Below are 14,304 nucleotides of genomic sequence, written 5' to 3'. Positions count from 1 at the left end.
TCTTTCTCTCTCTCTTTCTTTCTTTAAGTGAGACTGCTGCTCAAGAGAAGCCAGGTTTGTGAGAAGTAGGCCTTGTATTTTAATCATTTCCAGTATTAGATTACAGGAAATCTTAAATGCTCTCTTAATTTTGAGGATTCAAAACATCCAAGGCTCTTGGAAGATTGTGATATATAACCTTAATTTACCTAAAAGAAATTCCTAATGGGGTCCAATAATTTGTGGCCTGATACTAATTTTCGTGCAATATCGCGATGGCCATCCATCCTTTCCCCAGGGAGGTTTTCGATGAAGGTGCCCAGGCCCTCTAAATCACAAATGGAATTAGTTTGCAAGCTGAAATGGTATTTCTTTGTTAGAAAAAAAATTACACGACTTCTCTTTATTTCATTAGCTGTTATTCGGAGGAGCCTGCTTGGTGATCCCTGGGGGGTAGAGAAAAGAATTTAGAGTTTAAATATAGTTTGGAATCAGTAAAAAGTGGAACATTTTTCAGTATAAAGAAAGACGGGGATGGCAAAGCTGTCTTCCTCCTATGAAAGAAGACAGCAACACAGGAAATAATGGAGTCTTGGTTTGGTATTATCCAAGGAATCTATGTATTTGTCCATTAAACCCATGACATACCTTTTGCAGGAGTCACCGATGCCTTCAGAAATTCCCTTCTGGGTTCTTTTCTGGAATGTGTGCTGGAAGAATGGAGAATTTCCAAGAAAACCTAATGTAGCAATGCATGTATCTCTGACTTCCAACAATTGTCCCTGAATATATGCAGAAAAAAACCTTTCTTTCCTGCTCAGAATGATTTGGGGAGAAGGCCCATTAGCAACATATTTCTGGGCATTTTAAAGAGTAATTGAAACCTACACTAGCTTGCCAGTGTCCCTGAGCTCCATTTTAAGGCCCAGGTGCCCACATGGGTGGGGCTCACCTGGCCTTGGCCTTTTTCAGAAATGCACACACAACTAATCCCACATTCCAATGCTTCAAGCACACCCGGTAGGCGGCTCCTGGCTGCATCTCAGCTTCTCTGTTAAATGGAAACTTATTAGAAGGGAATTATTCTAGTGCCTTCAGACACACAGCCTTCTTGATACACATCTTGCTCCTGACAGCAGGCTAACAAGATACATTTGTTAGCATTTGTGTTCCTGAGAATCAGCAGACACTGCCCTGCCCTTTTGTCCCAGCCTCAGAGGAGATGTGCACAGTGACAAGCAGCATTTGGGCTTTCCATTTCACACCTTTGAGTGGGAGATGAGGTGCCATTTATTCTACTGAATGCACTATACCAGCGAGACTCTATGTGGAATAAAACTTGTAGTGTCTGGCATATAGTAGGTGCACAGAAATCAAGCCTACTTAAAGTTTATATTGGTAGGATACAACTGCCTTTAGAACTCATAGCTGTAGAGACAGAAAAAGAAAGAGAAGGAAAGAAGAGAAAAAAGAAAACACAAAAACTGGTAATTAGCTGAGTGGGTCTTGCTGATCCAGCAGGCATATCCCCAATTTGTGTCCTCTCTCCAAATAAATGCACTTGTCCCCAAGATCTACTCACAAGAAAAGCACTTAGGAAGCTTAGCTCTTCTTTCAGAAGCTATTGTTACAAGCTTCCATTTTCCAATTCCCTATTTTGGTAGCACATTAGAAGCTGCAATTTTAAAAGGCCAGAGCTTGCTGCAAGCGGGAGGAGAAGCAGTGGGTGGAGGTGACCCAGCCATCCTGAGAGCAGGAGAGAGGCAATTAGAATAATCTGCCTGTGGGATTCAGACACCAGAGAACTTCAGGGGAGTTTGAAATACAAGTTAGCAGCCTGATATCAACATCTCAGTGTTCTGGAGGGGTGTTTGAATACCTGGGCCCTATTTTACACAGCCACATTTAATAGCCTCAGTAAAGGACTTAAGAAAGAAGCAGGAAAGGATAGAAGAATAGGAGAGAGAGGGACAGAGTAAAGGGAGGGAGGGAAGGAAGAAAGGAGGGAGGGAAGGATGGAGGAAGGAAGGGATGGAGGGAGGGATGGAGGGAGGGAGGGATGGAGGGAGGGAGGGAGGGAGAGAGGGAGGGAGATGTGGCAGGAGGTGATAAATGAAGGTTAGACAGGTTGGGATTCTAACCACTATACTGTATGACAGGGAACACTTCTAAAAGGGAGGGAGACATGAATGTAGAGCCTTCGGATGAGGAGTGCAGGACATGATACTTAGGCATCTGTGGCTGTTTGCACAAGATCACACCATGGCATTTGTGGCTGTTTGCACAAGATCACGCCAATTAGAACAGATGAAGGAGGTGTTCTCCAGGCCCCACCCTTATCCATGGATGGAGAGTTGATAGTTGCTGGAAGGAAGAGAGTCATTCTTTTTTGAGGTATTCCCTCTGGGAGGTTACCCGTACTCTGGTGGATGCTCCATGCCCTTGCACATGTGGGCAACACTAATTAGGCTTAGTGGGGTTATTAAGATAAAAGACACTAAATTTGGAAGAAGGTATGTTGCGAGTGATGGGGAGAGTTAAAGGAGAAAGTGGGGATGGATATATGATTTCGTTGTGTACACATGTATAAATTCTCAATAATAAAGGGGAATTATGATTAGAAATAAAGTACTTGAGGTTTGAATCTTTATGGGTGGTATATTGAAGAAATGTGGGAATCCATGATCTCTTGAAGAAAAGCAAGAAAATGATAAATGTTGGATTGTGGGCATTTTAAAGCTATATTTCAGTATTTTGAGCTGTTTACTGATAATGCTTTTGCCAGATGAGTAAAACATTACTGTGTCCTCACTGTGTTTGAGACAGAAGATGGTTTCTTTGAACAGAGAATTCTTAGTATTATGTACCAAAAGGAAAGGACTTTATCTTGCTGTTACTATGATTAATAGAGTCCAGCGGGTCTTTTCATGATGATGCAAAAATTTTTAATTTTTGGTTTTGCTCTTTTTTAAAAACAGATGTCATTGATTTCTTGTTTTTTGAAAGAGGTTCTCACACAATCCAGGCTGGCCTAAACTCACGCTGTAACCAAGGCTAGCCTTGAACTATTAATCTAACATCCTCCAACTCAGAAGCGGGGGCAGGGGGAGAATTGGTTACAGTTTCCAGTATCATATATTCGTTTCCTTTTGTTATTATAATGAATCAACATTTACTCAGTGTCTTATCCAACACAGATTTATTGTAGTTCTACAAGTCTGACATTGTTTTGATGGGCAAAGTCCAGATGTTGGCAGGGCAAGCTCCTTCTCATGCTCCTAGGGAACAATGTATTTGCTTTGTCCAGCTTCTAATAGCTTCTGCAGTTTTTGACTCATGATAGTCCTTCCATCCTCAAAGCTGACCATGGACCATCTCCAGGTCTCTGCATCTTTTCTGGGGCTCCAACATGACATCATCTTTTCCTCTTCTATAGACAAGTCTCCGTCTATCTCGTATAAGGATACAAGGATACTACTTTCCGGGCATGGTGATGGTGGTTGGCTCACCCTCATCATCTTAACTTAGAATAATTAACCAGGAATACTCTCAAGGATTCAAGGCTAGTCTGGGCTATAGAGTGAGATCTAAGCCAGCCTGGGCTACAGAGTGTGATTCTACTTCAAACACAAGACACCTCTGCTAATGATTAGAAGTCAAGTTGAAAGCTAACCTGATAGTCCAGGATGGCCTCCTCATTCCAGCCTGTAGAGATAACAACCACAGGACCCGCAGACTGAGCCTTGAATATCTTTGAAATTGAAGAACATAACACATAATTGTTTACTTAGATAAACATTTCCTTCTCTGTGGATTTTACTTCTCTGTATCACTCTGACCACACTCTGCCCATTATGTCACTCTTCCATCCTAGCTGAAGATTAGTGGCTTAACAAGATTTGGTGAATGGGAGAGGAGGAGGCATCCTTGTCTCAGCTCATTCTATTCAATTGGGGTCAAGTGGCTGGAACCCACTTGTCTACAAGTGCTCTCTTATGGGAACCTCAGTAATAATGACGCCATTTTGCACTGTACTACTTAACTTTGTGTTGCTATAGTGAAATACCTGAGACTGGCTAGCATTGGCTCTTGTGATGTCTCATGATATGTACATAACAGGAACTTCAGGAGGGAAAGGAGATTAAAGCTTGGTCAGAAAAAAAAACTTATGCTTGAGGTTTAAGCTTGGGCTTCTATAACAACCAGTTTTCATAAGAAGTCAGTCCATTTCCTCCAGAGACCAGCTACTTTAGGATCCTCAAGACCCACACACATACATTAAGCTCTCTCTCCTGTACATCCTAACTCTGGGCAACAGTACACTGAGGAATGAGTCTCTAGTACATGGCCCATTGGGGCATGGGCCCCATCCCAAGGGCTCTCCTTGCATGACTGTTTCATTATATCTCACAGTGTAGGATTCAGATGAAGAAGAGATGTACCTTCCCAAACAGCCACAGCAGTGATGCATGTTTACTATTAAACATAAAGCAATGTCCATCTCACAGTGTGGAGGTTGTAATCTTTCCCAAGAGATCAACTGTGACACTTAGAACTACAATTGAACTGCTGATGTATATTTAATTAATTCCAGGTGGCACTCTGTACCAGTGGGACCTATAACTAAGGGTTCTGAATTTGTAGATCAACTCAACCAAAAATTGGAATATGTGAAAAAATGTTGATCTACACAGAATGTACCTTCTTGTCATGCCTTCATAAATAATACATTGTAAACTCTGTCTGTGTGGCATTTACATTGTGTTATGTATCAGGAGACAGGATGGTTTCAAGCACGTGGTAGGATGCCTTTGGGTTTTAAGCAAATTCTATGGTGTTCTATACAAGGAACTTGGGCATCCTCGGATTTTGATATCCAGGGAGAATTCTGGAGTCAGTCTCCTGAGGATGCATACGTAATGACTCTGGCTGGCTGTTTTTCTCCATTTGACAATCAATCATGGTTATTTTTTCCATGTCTCTTTCTTTGTAGGTTTAATTCTTTTTAGTAAAGTGTAAATGTCCCCTTATTTAATCACACACCTAATCTGATAGGTGATGCACATATTTTTGTTATTATCAACAATGGTACAATGAACTTTCCTTTATACTCTCCAAGGAAATTAGTTAAATTGCTTAATTTCTCTATGAAACAGTTTTCAAGACTGTAAAATGGTAATATCTGTGCCAAATAGTAATAAATAATGATAGAACTACTCATGTCAAGGTATTTAGGAACTAAGCCAGTTAATACATGCAAATACTTATTATTGTAACTAGGACATAATTCACTAAATATTAGCTTTTATTTTATTTCTATTTCCCTTACCATTAAGTATATTATTGCATAATCCTTATTGACTCCTTCAGAGACGTTCTTAAGTTTAGAATAACTGGATCAAACAGCACTCATGTCAAAGATTTGAAGTATATTGGCAAATCTTCCCACATGGTGTTTTTTCATATGAATTGCCAATATTAGGCAATTTTTAATCTTTGAAAACATGACCAGATAACAAAATCTCATTCCTTTAGTTTTATTACTTATTAATACCAAGATGACACTTTTGTTATAATCTTCTATTATAATTCTGATCTATTTTATTTCTTTATATAGGATTTGTGTTGCTTTCAAAATGACTCTCCCTTTTGTTATTAATCTGTAGAATTTATTTATAAATTGAAATTATCTTTTGAAGTTTGTTTGCTTTCTAGCTATGTTTTTACATTTCTATCTTATCATTGTGTGTATTTTACATGCCTCTAAAGCTTCAGCTATCGGTAATGTCATATTACTAGAAAATTTAATGAGAATATTAATAATTATTGGTACTAGGGATTAAACCCTGAATTGTGGCTATATGCTCAACATGCCCTTTAACACTGGGCTTCCAGTCTCACCCCCAGCCCCGGAATAATGTTTTAAGTAAGAATAAGTAACTCAAGCAAATGTTGGATTATTTATTCTTCCAAAATCAACCCATTAATAAAGGGTACGAAATCAGTAACTGAGGTTTTTTCTTAATTGTATGCATTCTTCTGTATCTCTAATTTATTGACCAATAAAAGCAAAGATGCATTAGCATAGATGAAAACTAGAAAATATATCTTGAAGATTTTGTCTCTCGGTAAGTCTGATTATTCCCAAATGGCTTTATAGAAGAAAACTATTACATCGTATGGTGTCCCACAAGGAACATGTTTTGTTGGAAAATTTGGCTTTTGCACAAGCACCAGAGACACTGCAGTTCCATGAGCAGTCAGTGTGTTTAGGAGCAAGGGCATGTCTGAGTCTGAGTTACCAAAGCCCAACTTATCTGTCCATCTAGCGTAGTCTTCTCATTCTCCATCCACACCAAATGCTATGGGTTGAATTATATTCCCCCAAATCATACATGAAGCCCTAACCCCATGATCCTAAAAAAAGATTCAAAAATTAGATCACTGTGATTATAATTATTTACTCTAACATATGAGAGTAGGATGGGTCCCTACTCCAATATGCCTAGTGTCCTTATAAAAACAGGAATTTTGACACAGAAAGAGAATAAGATACAAAGGTCAGGGTAATAACAACCCACCTGCAGGCTAAGGAACACCAAAGACTGTTAGCATAGCACCAGAAGCCTGAAAAATGGTTTGTAATAGATTTTTGTTCACAGCCCAGGAAGGATCCAGACATGTTCACTTGTTCTTTGACTCAGACTCCAGAACCACCAGAGAGTGCTATTTAAAGCACCATGTTTGCGAGCACTGATACAGCCATCCTACCAAATTACAGTAGCTATACCCAGCATTTCTTTGATTTTTTAATTTTCCTTTCTGCTTTTAACTTTTTTCTCCAAGTTCACTATCTGTGGGAACACTATCAAGCCTCCATGGTATTCCCCTTGGCAATGTTTCTGCATACAGGGGTTTTTGTTTTGTTGTTTAATAAAGACAGTGACCATATTGACTTGGTGACCAACCAACTACAGTAGGATATCATTTCAACCACATACTTTGATACCAAGAGACTAACATCAAATTCTAAAAGATCCCACAAAGATGCCTTCAAGACTTGCTTTTACTACACAAGAGACAGTTCCTGAAAAGAACTGTTGCTTACAATATGCTGTTTCAAAACTGATTAATGGATCAGAACTTCAGTGATGTGGAGAAGATGGAATATTCCAAATCCTAAACCAAATGATTTCAGACATCTTTATCCCTCTCCCTAGCAAGTCATTGCTCTTCTACCTATGTGAGCTAATATTTTTGTGATCTTAAGGTAAAAAATAGATCTTTGTTTCTACCAAACAAAAGGGTAAGTGTGCCATGTGTGTGACATGCCTACCAGATATGTCCACTAATACATTTGGAAAGGAAGGATCCTGATTAGTCATTTTCTCTGCCCCACTGTTGTAAAACCTCTTGGAACTATTATCTCATTAAAACACAGAATTTGGGTAACCTTAGTCTGTATTCCTGGACCCTGGTCACTAACATTTGGTTCCAGAATAAAACATTGATTATGCCCCTTGAGGTGAGAATTGTGTTTTTGCGTTGACAAATAATAGCATTATGGTGCATTAAAATGATGCATGATGAATGCCTTGCCAGTTTCAAAAGTTACCTGAGGCCAACACCAAAGCAAAGTCATGACTTTTTCTCAGAAGAAATATCAAACAGTGCTCTCAATATGCCAGGCACACTTGATCCATTACACAAGATGAACATCCTGAGTTCTTCTGTTCAGATCTGAGTGATGGAGATCTCAGTTGTTTAGGAAACTTCAAAGTTGCTTCTTTCCACAGGTAATTGGGAGATCACTGAAGTCTGGACTTCCCAGCTTGAGGATGTCAATTCACTGTGCAGCTAGACAATGGAGCACACATTTGTTTCTTCTGCCCTTCCTGGTAACTTTAAAGGAATGGTCCTGTACTTACTGAATTACAAGGAGGCTTTACCTACATAACTTCCAGGAAAAATCTGAATTACACCTTCTCCTCTGTTCTTTGAGACAGCTATGATCCAAAATACCTGTCATGTGCCCAAGATCCATGCGGCTTTCTGTCCCTTGACCTCAGAGAGGTCTTCTTGTTTTTTTTTCCAAATTTTAGCGCCTCTGAACAATTTTGTAAAGGTTTATTTTATTTTTAATTATGTATATATGGCTGTGTGTATGTAGCAGCAGGGTTGTAAACATGAGTATAGATGGCCACAGATGCCAGAAGAAGGTATTGGATCCCTTGAAGCTGGAGTTATAGTTGATTGTGAGCTGCACAATGTTGGTGGTAGGAATTCAATCCCCAGCCTCTGTAAGAGTAATATGTGTTCTTAGCCATCAAGTCATCTTTCCACTACCCATGCCATAAAATTTTGAAGTATAACATTAGTGAGCAGGCACCATATTGTTGTCCACCCCCCCACACACACACACACTCACACATGTTGTGTCATATATCCAATATATCCAATTTTCTCTTCAACCAGATGACCTTGTCCTCAGACTCTGCATAGGCTACATTACCAAGGAATTGGATGACAGGAGCTCCAATTAGTCCATAAGGAAGATAATGTATACAAACCACTGAGATGGTTGCTTAGCTGGGAAGTAAAAATCTAACTGCAATTTTCAAAGTTTGCTGTTGTTGTTTATAAAATGTGGATGCTATTGCCTACTCCATATGATTTGAGGAGACCAAGTATTGATGTGAAAGAGAGCAAAGTCTGATGAATATTGTGCTAAATGATCAACATGACATGAGGTGACAGTTCCTGACAGAAGGGTCCATCACATGCTTCTGCAACTTTTGATGTAAAAGCAGTACACATTTGGAAGAAATTGTCTGTTAAGGTTTGAACTAGGATCTTGTCCTTGACAAGCAATGTGCAGCTATGACTGTTTTTTTTTCTTCTTCTTCTTCTCAAGCTACAATCCCTAGTCAGCCACAACAATAAAGATCAAACAGTTTCTGCGCTGACCAGGGGTTGTTGGGTAGTTAGGTGGGCTAAACATAAGTTGATCTACAACTGTGTTTGTTGAGAAGTAATTTTACCATAAATCAGAAAGCATCTCTAACAAGTTTATGTATGTGTATAACATGTATTGATGTGTTTAATATGACTAAAATTAATATCTAAGGTAGGCAGGCTGATCTGTGAATTTAGGGCCAGTCTAGTCTACATAGCAAGTTCCAAGCCAGCCAAGGCTGCACAGTGAGACCCAAACCCAAAACAAGACAAAAGTCTATAAAAGAAATTTCCTTTGTTCAGTGCATTGCTGTTGAAGCTCCTGATTCAGCTTCTCTGGCTGAGGGTGGCTGCTACTGATGGATATTTCAGCTGAATCCATTTCCATTCCTCTCTGTGGAATTCTAAAAGACTTATTCTAAGCCATCAGTAAAGGCTACTTAAAACACCAGCTACCCCAAAGGTTGAGTCAGGAAGACAACAAACTCCAGGCCTTCCTGTGATATAAGACAAGTTCAAGGTCAGCCTGAGTAACAGTGATCATCTATCTCAAAGTAACAAGTAAAAAGGGGACTGGAGTTGGGAGGAGATTGGCTATGGTGGTGAGTACCTGTAGTCCTGGTACTCCAAAGACAGAGACAGAGGGAAGAGTCCAACTTAATCTGTAGTGCCAGACATAGCTACATAGACAACCTCTATCTCAAAGAGGGGAAGGGATGGGATAAACTAACATTTAAATATAATTCCAATCAAATGACTATGTAAATGTTTTGGTTAGAAGTGATTTAAAGACAGTACAGACTTTCCTCTTCATTTGTTAATTTTTCTCAGTGAATGGGGTGTACCAATTAAGTCTAAACTGATGTTTGTATCACTTGTTTTATCCATGTATCAAGTTGAATCCTATGTTTTTCAGTCTTTGCTGTCATAGATCCATTCTTTCCCTCTGTTGTTTCCTTATGGATGTTATTTTCTGTTTTCTTTTTCTGTATTTTAGGATTTTGGTTTTTTTCTGCCATTCATCAGAGGACACTAGCAGACAGTAAACATAGTAAAGGCAGGTGACTGTCCTCTCCTGCCTTGTCATAAGAAGCCGCACAGGGGCAGAGATTTCTCATGTATAAGACTCCAAAAGTGTTCTAGGCTAAGCTCAAGACTGAGTATCAGGCTCTGTCCTAGGCTAGGTACCTCTGAAAGTCCCTGATCTCTATGTATCTCATTTCCTCTGAAGTGAAATAGATGTCCCAGAAAGAGAAGACATGTGCACAGGGTGTCATCTTTTCTGACAAATGTTTTAGGGCTCCTTGGAGTAAAGGATGCAATTGGTAGCAACTAATAACAAGGAAAAGGCCACGGCGATCATGATGCCTACTCGATCATGGTGCCTGGCTTCATTCCTATCACTAGGCCCTAGCGATACTTAGGCCTTTTCCATCTGGACAATTCTACATTTTCCTGTCATCCATTTATTAGTCACCACATCCTCTCCTTTCATTTAATGCATACCGAGCATAAAACATTGTGAAGCTGCTTGTTTATTTCATCCTTAGTAGTTTGAAACTTAGAGCGACTTAGAGTTTGTGAAAATTTTCCATTTAAAACCAGTGACACCAGATGGTCTCTAGCCAAACTGATAATTACTTCCGACTTAAATAAAAACAGTCTAAGCAACAAACTCACAAAAATGGAATTGTGTGACATTTGTAGTTTTGACAATTATTTTAATGCTGAAATTGAACCCAGGAACTTGTAGCACCTACTCTACTTATGACCTAACCCATTCATTGTTTTTGAGGATTCCGAAAGCAATCTTTTAGCATTGACAAATAAATAAGGCTTAGTATTTTTGTCAATAAAATAGAAATGAGCTGTTATTTTAGAACCTTACTAAAAAAATATTTTAAAATGCCAATTATCTTGTGTCTCCAAGAGAACCATCATTAAGTTATGCAGCCATGTAGCCATATTTCCATTAAAAGCTTAGTGAATATTCTTAAATTTTTGCACTTTAAACAAGAACAGAATCAGAACCTATTTTCTAGTTTGTGATATATTTACTGTCCTTAAATACCATTTTATTATTGTGTGCCAAAAATCTTTACCAAATTATTTTCCACTTAAATGGAATTATTCCCATGTAGTATATTAGAGCATCAAGAAGGCTCTAGATCCACACTCTTTCTTACAGAAAGTTCTGAATATGAGTATAAATGCGACCTTCCTTAGCCTCTGGTTAACTTAAAGACTTGTAGATTTCTTAACATCTAACCTGAAATTGGACAAATCTTCTTCCCAATCTCCAGGCAGCAGTGGACAGGTAGATCTTGCACCCTGAGGTATAAGGACCCATGTGGGTAACCTGTCCTTAAAATAAAAGTAAGGACTGACTAAATACGTCCTACTTCTCATTCCCAATCTCATCAATGACAGTAATAGTAATCACCCTTCCCTTCCTTCCTTTGGAAGATAAGAGAAAGTGTAGGAAAGGAATAGAGAGTAGCATAGCCTAGCTCCCTCCACTGCAAAAAAAAAAAAAAAAAAAAAAAAGAAAAGAAAAGAAAAAAGAAAAGAAAACGAGAAATGGTGTCTGGACTGTAGCTGTAGATGTGCCATGATTTATATGACCAGTCCCTGGGAGACACTTGGCTCATTTCCAATGATTCCATTATATCACAAATTATTTTGTCTGGACATGATTATTGTCCCCACAGGTACAAAACGGATGCTCAGTGTTGTCTGGGATACTGTGATTAGTGTTGGACATGCATTTTGAATTCAAGTTCTCCTGACTCTAATGTATACTGTCTCACAGCTCCAAAGTCACCTAGGCGATGATGCATCAGGTATTGTGGACAAGAATTCATGACAAGGGTGGGACTTCCTAGATTTCAACTATAGGTAAAAGGACAACTAGAAAAGTACCCAACCATGTGTAAAACAATTGTGTAATAGCAGGCATCAATACTACTGGGAAAAGATACCGCGGGAAAAGATGTAGGTTTGGCAGGATTCCATGAACGGGAGACTTGTTCTCATTGCTGCCAGTCAGGCTGAACCCTCTTATGGCTGTCTATCCTCAAAGCATAGCTCTTAAGCATTGCTCTGCTTCAGTTCAGCTGACAACACCCTACGCTTCCTAAGAAGCTGGAGAAATTACAGACAGGTGTCAACAGAGCCCGAGTCCCTGTGGTTTTTATTGGAGACATTGTCATAAACCATAAAGTAGAGAAAGTAGCACCCAGGTGCCAGCGACAAGACTCTACTCAGATGGTGGGGGGTTGTGGGAGGATGGCAGCCCTTCCTAGAGACTACCAGTTTGGTCTGAAAATGGATGTTTCGTTGACAGCAGACATTTCTGCTGTCAGCCGCACACTAATGAAAGGCTCTCATATTCTACATTTTAGCCTAATGGTTACAGCATTTTTGTTGTCTCTCCCAGTACCACCACCGAATGCACACACTTCTTCATACCCCAAAGTCCTGCTACTCATTCTGACTTGAGAATCACAGCCTTGCTTTTGTGTTATATGTAGAATGTTTAGCTGGGGTAGTTCTTTCCCTAAGAGTGGCTCGGCTGGGCCAAGGTCCTGGGAATCGTTTGAAGGTCTTCGCCGGGGATGCCATCCTGCCCTTGGGTGACATGGACAGGTGTAAAGAAAACTGTGTTTCCAGACCTGTTAAGACTACAGGTCCCTTCGGTCCAAAACGAGTCTTGGTGACAGAGCAGATTCCTTCTCAGAACCTAGAATTGGCTAGCAGTGGCCAGGCCTTGTGTCATTCCAACTCCTCCCACCGTGTCCCTTCACAAGCACAGAAAGTTGTCTCAGGTCAGAAGCCAGTGCCAAAGCAGTTGCCACCTACCAGCGTTCCTTGGCCCGAGCTCCAGCTTAGTAACCCTCAGAAGAGTGAACAGCCACCCCCTGCGACTCTGGAAGTAATTCTGAAAGTGATAGGGCATCAAAGCAGAAAACTGAAAACTCAAAAAAAAAAAAAAAGGGCAGTGGACTCTGCAAGACTTTGACATTGGCCACCCACTGGGTAAAGGAAAGTTTGGAAATATCTACTTGGCAAGGGAGAAGCAAAGCAAGTTCATCCTGGCCCTGAAGGTGCTGTTTAAGACACAGCTAGAGAAGGCCGGTGTGGAACACCAGCTTCGGAGGGAAGTGGAGATCCAGTCCCACCTGCAGCACCCCAACATCCTCAGGCTGTATGGATATTTCCATGATGCCACCAGAGTTTATCTAATTCTAGAATACACACCCCTTGGGACAGTCTACAGAGAGCTCCAGAAACTCTCCAAGTTTGACGAGCAGAGGACGGCTACATACATCACGGAGTTGGCAAACGCTCTATCTTACTGTCACTCAAAGAGAGTCATCCACAGAGACATTAAGCCAGAGAACCTGCTTCTTGGGCCAAATAGAGAGCTGAAGATCGCAGACTTTGGATGGTCTGTGCACGATCCATCTTCCAGGAGAACCACACTATGCGGCACCCTGGACTACCTGGCCCCCGAGATGATTGAAGGCCGGATGCACGATGAGAAGGTGGACCTCTGGAGCCTGGGTGTCTTCTGCTATGAGTTCCTAGTTGGGATGCCTCCTTTCGAGGCACACACCCACCAGGAGACCTACAGGAAGATATCACGGGTTGAATTCACATTCCCTGACTTTGTGACCGAGGGAGCCAGGGACCTCATTTCAAGACTACTAAAGCACAACTCAAGTCAGAGGCTAACACTAGCAGAGGTTCTTGAGCACCCCTGGGTCACAGCTCACTCTTCAAAACCTTCGACTTGCCAAAAAAACAAAGAGTTAACAAGCAAATCATCTGCAGAATGCAATGAGCCAGAGGAAGCCAGACCACAGGGTGGAGGTGGCAGAGGACTCACTCATCCATACATCCCTTTCTAGCTCCTGGGTAGTCAATGTTTAGCATTTCTGATGCATATTCCCTAATCACAAAGGTATTGGAAGTAAGACATGTACACAATGAAAAATTGAAGTGGAAAGTGACACATGCCCCGTGGGACAACTACTCCATACATGTCAGTTTGTGTCTGTCCTCACTCTTTTTACCTCTTCCTCCCAGAGAGTTGCCCCAGCTCTCCTGTTTTCTGTATTCAAAGGAAGAGTTCTATGAACCAAAAAGATTCAGTGTGCAAACCTATACTGGCCAACCTTACCTTAGACTGAATCCATAGAATGGGATTAAACCTAATGAACTTGTTAAAGGATATGTTGTAGTGTGAACAATATTGAACAAACTCAAAATTGAACACCAGTGTTTCATTTCTGTAATTGTGCTGTTGCTGTAGCTGTGCCTGTTACTTTTGCTCCCATTCATTGGTAGTGCATGGTAATTTTGGAG

The 14,304-nt window shown here is 40.4% G+C and overlaps 1 protein-coding gene across 1 annotated transcript; it reads left to right on the top strand.

Annotated features, from left to right (window-relative positions):
• Window positions 1-12,559: 12,559 nt before the first annotated feature.
• Window positions 12,560-13,847, top strand: LOC101824861 (aurora kinase A-like). Its single transcript, XM_040746635.1, is given in 3 exon segments — window positions 12,560-12,857; window positions 12,860-12,930; window positions 12,933-13,847. Coding segments are annotated over 3 exon segments (1,269 nt in total). The 5' UTR covers window positions 12,560-12,574.
• Window positions 13,848-14,304: the final 457 nt, after the last annotated feature.

This window comes from Mesocricetus auratus, unplaced genomic scaffold, assembly GCF_017639785.1.
Source record: "Mesocricetus auratus isolate SY011 unplaced genomic scaffold, BCM_Maur_2.0 Super-Scaffold_100006, whole genome shotgun sequence".
Taxonomy (NCBI): Eukaryota; Metazoa; Chordata; class Mammalia; order Rodentia; family Cricetidae; genus Mesocricetus; species Mesocricetus auratus.
The sequence above is the reverse complement of the archived record's forward strand: the minus strand, read 5'-3'. Positions and strand labels throughout refer to the sequence as shown.